Raw genomic sequence first — 9,104 nt, 5'->3', positions numbered from 1 at the left:
ACCTGCCCTGCCCTGAGCACCTACTTTACACTGAGCACCTGCCCTGCGCTGAGCACCCAGTAGCCAAGCATTTCGTTTCAGTCCTAACAAAACCAGAGCCAAAGGGCTCTTTCAGGGTCCTCCCTTACGTGGAGCCGTCTGGTGGAGCCCTCTACGTGGCTGCCTGTGCAGGGTCCGTGGGCTGCACGGACAGCGTCTGTCCTATAGTGCTTCTGTCTCTGTCACGTGATGTGAGCACATGAGCCCTTTGGCCCCACTCCTCGGGGAGGCAGAGGTCCTTCGGGCTCTCAGGCCCCTCACAGTCTTGCCATCCCCCCCTCCCCCTGGTGTCTGCCTTGCAGGGAGGGGAAGCTGCAGGCCAGGAGGGGCCTGCTCCGGGTCCGCGCCTTCTTCAACGCGCCCGTGGTCATCTTCCACCTCAACATCCTGTCCTACTTTGCCTTCCTGTGCCTCTTCGCCTACGTGCTCATGGTGGACTTCCAGCCCACGCCCTCACGGTGCGAGTACCTCATCTACTTCTGGCTCTTCTCCCTGGTGTGTGAGGAGCTGCGGCAGGTGCGCCCCCCCGGCCCCCTTCCCCACATCCCCAGCCCGCGTGGATTGTCCTCTGGTCCCCGCCCCCATCTGGGAGCACCTGGCCCCGGGACCCGCAGCCGGTCACTTCCGTGGGTGGGCTCACGGTGGGCTCACAGGTGCCCAGGCGCCGCTGCCAGGGCCCGGGGCGGCCTCAGAACTCCCGGGAGGCTGGTGCGGGAGGCAACGCTGTCCCCCTGGCCTCTCCCAGCTTTCCTCTGGCTGTGCCGCCTCCTGAAGCCAGACCCTCTCCCGGGGACGAAGCCCTGGCCTCAAAGGTGGCAGCCCCAGAATGGGGGTCACGTGTACCCTCCTCCCTGAGTCTGACCATCTCCAGAAGGGACCCGCCCAGCTGCCGGGGTCCAGGGCTGCCACGGTCCCCACCCCTCTTGGGGCTGCCGTGGAAGCAGGGGAACAGGGGTCCAGTGGGAGCTGGCTGGCTGCTGACAGAGAGGACAGTCGGCCCCAAGAACACAGCCATTTGCGAACTGAGCAGGGCGGGCTCAGGGCGGCCTGGCGACACCTCTGCCTGGAGCTCGTCTCCCGCTGCTGCTCCACCTGGGGGCCCGGGGACGGTGGAAGTCTGTGCCCTGCCTGGCTGGCCTCCCTCTCCGGGAAGGAGAGGGTGTTCTCACTGCTCAGGTGACGATGGTGGCGACAGCCAGGCCCCTAACCGTGTCCTCTCTCAGCTCTTCTATGACCCCGACGAGTTCGGGCTGATGAAGATGGCACTCCTGTACTTCAGTGACTTCTGGAATAAACTGGACATCGGTGCCATCCTGCTCTTCGTAGCAGGACTGACCTGCAGGTGAGTGGCCTGTCTGCCCTGCACCTCCCCGCCATCTGCGACTGCAGCCCCGAGGGCTCAGGTGCCCCGAACCTGCCTGTTGTCTGTGTGGTGGGCAGAACCTACCCCGGGACTGCTGGAGGAGTAGAGCAGGAAGGTGCCAGAGCTCCCTGCCCCTCAGATGGCTGAGCATCTGCAGCCCAGTGGCCCCTCCCAGCACCTCCTGCTGTGGCCCCGTCCACTCCGCTGCCCACTGGGGCCACATGCGCCCTTGCCATGGTCCCTTTCTCCAAGGAGCAAGAGGGACCAGCCACACTGCCTCCCAAGAGGACTGCATGGCCTGCCTACCCTCCCCAAGGCTGGCTCCCAGACTTTTCTGGAAAACACACCTCCCCGGAAGCTCTGGTCCATGAGCTCATACCCCATTTTTAGTACTTTGGGGTCCAGAGGCCTCCAGAGCCACATGTGGGCTCGGGCAGGTGAGCAGGCAGCTGGGGACAGGCTCCGGGAGCGGTGAGCTGAGGGGTCCTTGATTCTGCCTTGGGCAGGCTCATCCCCGGGCTGCTGTACTCTGGGCGCATCATCCTCTCTCTGGACTTCATCATGTTCTGCCTCCGCCTGATGCACATTTTTACCATCAGTAAGACGCTGGGGCCCAAGATAATCATCGTGAAGCGGATGGTAAGGGGATGAGCGGGTCCTGCACCAGCTGCAAGTGAGGTGCCCCAGGGCTTGAGCACACTACTAGGTTCCCATGTCCCTGCTTTGCCCTCGGGCTCCCAACCCCAGCATGCCTGTCTCAGGTCCTTGCCTGTATGTCACCTCTTCCAGGCAGCCTTCCCTAATCTCCACAGCTCGTTCCTTATTGCTGTTACAGCTCCGGTCACTCCTCTCTGTGGGTCACAGTCGCATCCAGCCCCTCGTATGCATTGTGTGGTGCCCCGCACCCTGTTAGGATATGGGGACAGGCCCAGGTCTGTGGGCCCCTGTGTCCCTGCCCTGGGCATCAGCGGCTGCTCCCACCACTGCAGAGCGCACAACCTGGGTGTGGGAGGAGGGGGCACGTGTGGGTGCACGTGGCTGCAGCTGGGGCCCTCCGTCTCTGCAGATGAAGGACGTCTTCTTTTTCCTCTTCCTGTTGGCGGTGTGGGTGGTGTCTTTTGGGGTGGCCAAGCAGGCCATCCTCATCCACAACGAGAGCCGGGTGGACTGGATCTTTCGGGGGGTCATCTACCAGTCGTACCTCACCATCTTCGGGCAGATGCCAGCTTACATTGACGGTAGGACATGGGGTGTTGACAGCTCCAGCAGGGGCACCTGCAAAGCTCGCAGAAGGATGGGGACAGGGGGACAAGGGTGGCAGCTCCCCAAGTGCCTGCATGACAGAGAGACAGGTGCGTGTGATGTTCGGTTGAGGGGGTTGGGATCTTCGAAGCCGAAGCCAAGCCGTACTGAGATCCCAGGCGGGCCAAGGATGTGGCCTGGGGCTCTGGGGCATCGGTTGGCACCCCTCCCCCACACTGCATGCCTCCCTATCCCTCCTCCTCCTCTGGACGGGGAGAATCCTTTTTGTATATGGAGTTTTTTCTTTTCAACAGCTTCATCGAGATATAATTCACATACCGTGAGGCTCACCTGTATGAAGTGTGTGCTTTAGTGGTTTTTAGCGTATTTAGAGGATCTAATTTTAGAACATTTGCATCACCCACCAAAGACACCCATTAGCAGTCACTCCCCATCCCCCCCAACCATTGGTGACCTCTAATCTACTTTCTGTCTGTTCAATTTGTCTTTGCTGGACATTTCATATAAATCAGATAATGTAATATGTAATCTTTGTATCTTGTTTTTTCTTAGTGTAACGTTTTCAAGACTCATCCATATTGTAGCCTGCATCAGTATTTAATTCCCTTTTTTTATTACTAAATAATATTCCATCGTATGGGTAGATCACATTTAGTTTATGCATTTATAAGTTGGTAAACATGCGTTGTTTCTACTTTTTGGCTGTTATGAATAACATTGCTATGAACAGTTATTTATGTTTTTTAATAAGTTTTTGTGTGGACATATGTTTTCACCTCTCTTGGATATATATCTGGAACTGTAACGTATACCTGTTGGTTTGTATGCTAAGTCTGTGTTTAACTTTTTGAGAACGGGCCAAACTATTTTCTATGGCAGCTGTCCTGTATTTTATGTCCCCACCAGCAACGTATATGAGGGCCCCAATTTCCACATTCTCTCTGGCTTGTCATTGTCTTTGTTTGCTTCTAGCCGTCCCAGTGGGTGTGAAGTGCATTTCATTGTGGCTCCGATTTGCATTTCCCTGATGGTGAATGATGTGGAGCATCTCTTCATGTGCTCCCTGAGCCATTCAGATGTCTTCTCTGGAGAAATGTCTACTCCTCTCATTGGCCCATTTCTCAAGTGGATTATTTTTCTTTCTTACTGAGTTACGAGAATTCTCTATGTATGGACACCAGTTCCTTCTCATCTGTATGATTTACCAATATATTCTTCTGTGGGTCAGCTTGTCACTTTCTTGATCGTGTCCTTCAAAGCACAAAAGTTTTTAGCTTTGATGAAGTCCACCTTATCAGTTGCTTTTATCATTTGTGCTTTTGGTGTCATATCTCAGAACCTGATGCCTGACCCAAGGTCATGAAGACTCATGTCTGTGTTGTTATTCCTGAAGTAATAGCTTTTGTTCTTGCTTTTGGCCTTTGAGCTATTTAAACTAATTTTTTATACAGTGTGAGGTAAGGGCCATTCTTTTGCATGCAAATTTCCAGTTGTTCAAGCACCATGTATTGAAAAGACGATTTCTCCCTATTGAATTGTCTTGGCCTCCTTGTCAAAAATCAACTGACCATTAATGGAAGGGTTTATCTATAGACTCTCAACCCTATTCTGTTGATCTGTATGTCTGTTCTTGTGCCAACACCACATGGTCTTGGCAAATGTAACTTCGTAGTAAGTTTCGCAATCAGAGATGTGTGAGTCCTTCAACTTTGTTCTTCTTTTTCAAGATTGCTTTGGCCTCTGGGTTCCTTGGGTCCACATGAATTTTGGATTCAGCTTCTCACTTTCTCCAAAAGGCATCTAGGATTTTGACTGTGAGCATGGGATGCCTTTCTGCTTATTTAGATCTTTAATTTCTTTCAACAATATTTTATAATTTTCAGTGTGTAAGTTACACTCCTTTTAAGTTTATTCTTAAGATTTTTATTCTTTTTCATGTTATTGTAAATAGAATTATTTTATTAATTTCATTTTTGGATTGTTTGTTGCTAGTGTGTAGAAATATGCTATATTTGTGTGTTGATCTTGTATCCCGAAACCATGCTGAACGTCTTTATAGCTCTCATAGTTTTTTAGTGGATTCCTCGGGATTTACTATATACAAGATCATGCCCTCTGCAAATAGAGATGCTTTTACTTGTTCCCTTCCCATCTGATACATTTATTTCTTTTTCTTGCTTCATTATCCTGGCTAGAACTCCTGGTACAACATTGAATAGAAGTGTCCAGAACAAACATTTTTATGTTGTTCCTGATCTTAGAGGGTGAAGCTTTCAGTCTTTCATTAGTAAGTATGATGTTCACTGTGGGGTTTTTTGTAAACGTCCTTCATGAGAGTGAAGAAGCACTTTTCTATCCCTAGTTTCTTGAGTGCTTTTATTATAAAAGCATATATGATTTTGTCAAACACTTTTCCTGCATCTGTTGAAATGTTCACATGACTTTTGTTCTTCATGCTATTAATATGGTGTGTTATATTAATTGATTTCCAGATGTAAAACCAACTCTGCCTTCCTGGGATATATCTCACTCGGTCATGGTGTGTAATTCTTTCTATGTGTTGCTGGATTCAATTTGCTGGCATTTTGGGGAGGGTTTTTGCGTCTATGTTCATAAAGGGCATTGGTCTGTAGTTTTGTTTTTGTTTGGTTTTGGTATCAGGGTGATACTAGCCTCATAGAACGAGTTAGCAGTGTTCCCTCCTGCTTCGTATTTTGGAAAAGTTTGTGAAGGATTGGTTTTAATTCTTCAAACATTCAGTAGAATTCACCAGTGAAGCCATCTGGGCCTGAACCCTTCTTTGTGTGAAGTTTTAAATTATTACTTCAATCTTTTTGCCTGTTATAGGTCTGTTTGTATTTCCCATTTCTTCTTCAGTCACTTCTGGTGTTTTGTCTCTTTCTAGGAGTTTGCCCATTTTTCCAAGTCATCTGCTTTGTTAGCACACAGTTCTGTAGTATTTCCTTATAATTCTTTTTATTTTTTAGGGTTGGTAGTAATGTTCTCTCTTTCGTTTATAACTTGAGCAATTTGAACCTTTTTTCCCCTTGATAAGTCTAGGTAAAGGGTTGTGATCTTCTTAATCTTTTCCAGGAAACAGATTTTGGTTTTTATTGATTATTGTTTTTTGTATTCTCTCTGTTATTTATTTGCATTTTGATCTTTCTTACTTCCTTCCTTTTTGGGTTCAGTTTACTTTCCCTTTTTTAGTTTACTAAAGTGGAAGGTTATGTTATTGATTTGGGCTCTTTCTTCTCCTTACCAGTGCATGCTCGTTGGGCAGGGAGATTGGCAAAATGGGCGCAGGGCGGTGGGAGGTACAGACTTCCAGTTTTTAAGAAAATAGTGCATGCTCATTGTTGAAAAACTGTTAAATCCAGAGTGGGTATAAAGAATAATGCTGTCTGTGACCCCACTTCCCGGGTTAGCTGCCGTTAACAGCTGCCAAAGGCTGTGCCTCCTTGGGAGTGTTTTGACGCACAGCTGGATGTCTATTTATGTCTTATTATCTTCTGTACCCTCCACTTTGCTACAAATGTGGGACTGCACTTCGGTTTGTACCCCCGCCCCGTTGTGTGGGTCAGCACGTGGCCCATGCCCCACGGTTCCCTCCCCTGCCTCCTTCCTCGTTGCGCAAGTTGTTCGTTTCTCGGTTCGAATTCTCTCCCACTGCACTGGGCATCACCCCCCGGGGCTGGCTCTTGCCCGGGGCCCAGGACGTGTCCTGGAGGGGTCCTTCCCTCCTCCTGCCCACAGAGGATGCTGGGGTGCAGACAGACGCCCCTCTCTGTCTGACAGAGCTGAGGGCAGCCAGCTGTGGGGGCGTCCAGGCCCCGGGGTGCTCACTGCCCAGGGGACACTTGTGACTCTGTGTGGCGTCTTTGCTCCCTGCCCCCCAGGTGTGAATTTCAGCCTGGACCAGTGCAGCCCCAACGGCACAGACCCCTACAAGCCCAAGTGCCCCGAGAGCGATGCCATCCGGCACGAGCCTGCCTTCCCCGAGTGGCTGACCGTCATCCTGCTCTGCCTTTACCTGCTCTTCACCAACATCCTGCTGCTGAACCTCCTCATTGCCATGTTCAAGTGAGTGCTGCCAGCGGGGACGGAGCGAGCCTGGGGCCCCAGACGCCCGCGCTGCGAGCTGCCTCGCTCCGCCCGGCGCATGGCCTCCCTCCCTGGTCCCTGCTGTGCGGAGGCCGCCCGCGGGCCGGGGGACTCGCGGGGAAGTGAGCCTCCTGGGGGCCCGGGGCACAGCCTCATCGGGGCGCAGCTTGGAGTCTCACCCAGGGCTCTCAGAAATACCTGAGCTTTGCTCAGCTTCTGTCCTGGCGGAGAAAACACTACGTCACAGATTGTTTGTGGAAACAAGTAAGATCCAGAGGGTGAAAGTTTTCTGGGCAGAGCTTTCATTTATTTTTTTTTTTTAAAGATTTTATTTATTTATTTGAGAGAGACAGAGAGCTCAAGCAGGGCGAGGGGCAGGCAGAGGGAAAAGCAGGCTCCCAGGACCCCGGGATCATGACCTGAGCCAGAGGCAGACGCTTCGCCCACTGAGGCACCTGGGCGCCCCCTGTGCAGACCTTTCATTTTGCGAACAAGGGAGCTGGGCTGTGCGGCAAGGGGACCTGGCTGAGGTCATCTCTGCATGTGGAAGAGTGTGTCCCAGCATTTAAGGAAGCGGCTCTTCTGATATGGGATGACCTGTATTCATCCTCCGTTTACAAAGCCCCAACAGGAGCCGAGTGGGTCAGCCGTGCAGGGTCCCTTGTGTTCCTGGTCTGGACGGGTGTCTTTCTCTCTCGCCCCTCGGGGGCCTCTCTACGTCTGGCATTGGGGGGCAGCCCGCCAAGGCCCATCGGCTAGACGACAAGTGTGCGGAGATGAGCCGCGTCCGCCCTTGAAGATCCTGTCCCTTCTGTGTGTCAAATTCACAGATAATCTCTGTTTAGATTTTGTCAAATGCCAGGACCCTGTCCACCTTCCAACAGTCCTCTGCCTTGTTTTGTCCGCTAACAAGTTTTATAACATCTGAAATCCAGGGATCTTCATTCTCACCACGGCTCCCAGGAGCTCAGGACCCTGAGGCTGGTCTTTGTCTGCGTCAGGAATTGTCCACTGGGGTGCTGTGTGTTTGCTTTTCACGGGCCACCCCCAGGCCCCCCAGGGGGTGCTGTGGGCGATTCTGGGGGTCCCGCCAGCCCTTCCGTGACCCGCGCCCCTTGCCTCCTGCCAGCTACACGTTCCAGCAGGTCCAGGAGCACACGGACCAGATCTGGAAGTTCCAGCGCCACGACCTAATAGAAGAGTACCACAGCAGGCCCCCCGCGCCGCCCCCCTTCATCCTCCTCAGCCACCTGCACCTGTTCATCAGGAGGGTCGTCCTGAAGATACCCGCCAAGAGGCACAAGCAGCTCAGTGAGCCGGCCCTCCCTCCGCGGTCCCCAGACTGTCTCGGGTCCTGGGTGCAGTCAGGGGCCTGTAGGGAGCGTGGTTGCTCCTTCCAGAATCCTGGAACCTCCACGGGCCTCCGACCTCCCCCCAGCCCTTTGGGTGGGCTCCCCAGCCCTTCCTCCCTGCCGCGGGCCCTCCCAGTCCCCTCCGCCCCGCCCCAGTGATCCGGTCCCTCCATCTGCCCCCACCCGCCCCTGAAGAGAGCAAGCTGGAGAAGAACGAGGAGGCCGCCCTTCTGTCCTGGGAGATCTACCTGAAGGAGAACTACCTGCAGAACCAGCAGTACCAGCAGAAGCAGAGGCCCGAACAGCAGATACAAGACATCGGCGATAAGTACGGGAGGCCGGGGCAGCCCGGAGGTGGGGAAACCCCTGCAGCTCCAAGTCACACGGGGCCATAGCCCACCTGGGCCAGGCCCCTGGGGTGGGAAACCTGTGTCCGCCAGCTGACCCACGGCCTTCCCTCTGGGTCCTTAGGAGGACTGGACCCCACGGGGTGGGAGAAGGTCACCTGGGCTGCAGACAGGGCTGACCCCTGCAGACAGGGCTAAAGGAGGGGTGCTGGCAGGGGAGGCCCACTTGTCCTGGGGTTGAGCTCAGTGAGCTTATTGGCACACAGCCTTGCTGCAGGTTCTGTGGGGCCGTGGTGGCCGGGCCTGGAGCTCAGGCTCACTGAGCATTGTCCCTCTGCCCCCAGTTCCTCCCTCCCGCCTTCTTTCTGGTGTAAGGTCGGGGCTGCTCACCCCCAGCCCTGATGGGTGGAAGGAGTTGGTCCTGCAGTCAGGGTATGCCTTGCCGTGGGCCAGGAGGAGGCAGGGGACACGTGCTCTGTAACTATGTCCTGTCCCCGGTGCAGTCCTGTGGGCCGTGTGTGGAGAAGGACGTCCTGGGGCCTTGAGCATCCAGGGGGTGGGCTCCCTGCAGCCAGGCCGAGCCCGAGCGCACCTCTCCTCAGAGCCGTGCACCTGCCTTGCTGTGTGTCTCTGGGC

General features: G+C 53.7%; 1 protein-coding gene across 1 annotated transcript in view; it reads left to right on the top strand.

The window, feature by feature from the left end:
- TRPM2 (transient receptor potential cation channel subfamily M member 2) overlaps positions 1 to 9,104 on the top strand; it is a 50,572-nt gene that overhangs the window by 29,707 nt on the left and 11,761 nt on the right. The window contains 7 exon segments of the mRNA XM_021679187.1: positions 342 to 555; positions 1,263 to 1,381; positions 1,909 to 2,041; positions 2,469 to 2,640; positions 6,565 to 6,748; positions 7,899 to 8,080; positions 8,317 to 8,449. Of these exon segments, the coding sequence (XP_021534862.1) occupies positions 342 to 555; positions 1,263 to 1,381; positions 1,909 to 2,041; positions 2,469 to 2,640; positions 6,565 to 6,748; positions 7,899 to 8,080; positions 8,317 to 8,449 (1,137 nt within the window).

The sequence above is a fragment of the Neomonachus schauinslandi genome, chromosome 1 (assembly GCF_002201575.2).
Source record: "Neomonachus schauinslandi chromosome 1, ASM220157v2, whole genome shotgun sequence".
Classification (NCBI taxonomy): Eukaryota; Metazoa; Chordata; class Mammalia; order Carnivora; family Phocidae; genus Neomonachus; species Neomonachus schauinslandi.
This window is presented reverse-complemented; position numbering and strand designations above follow the sequence as displayed.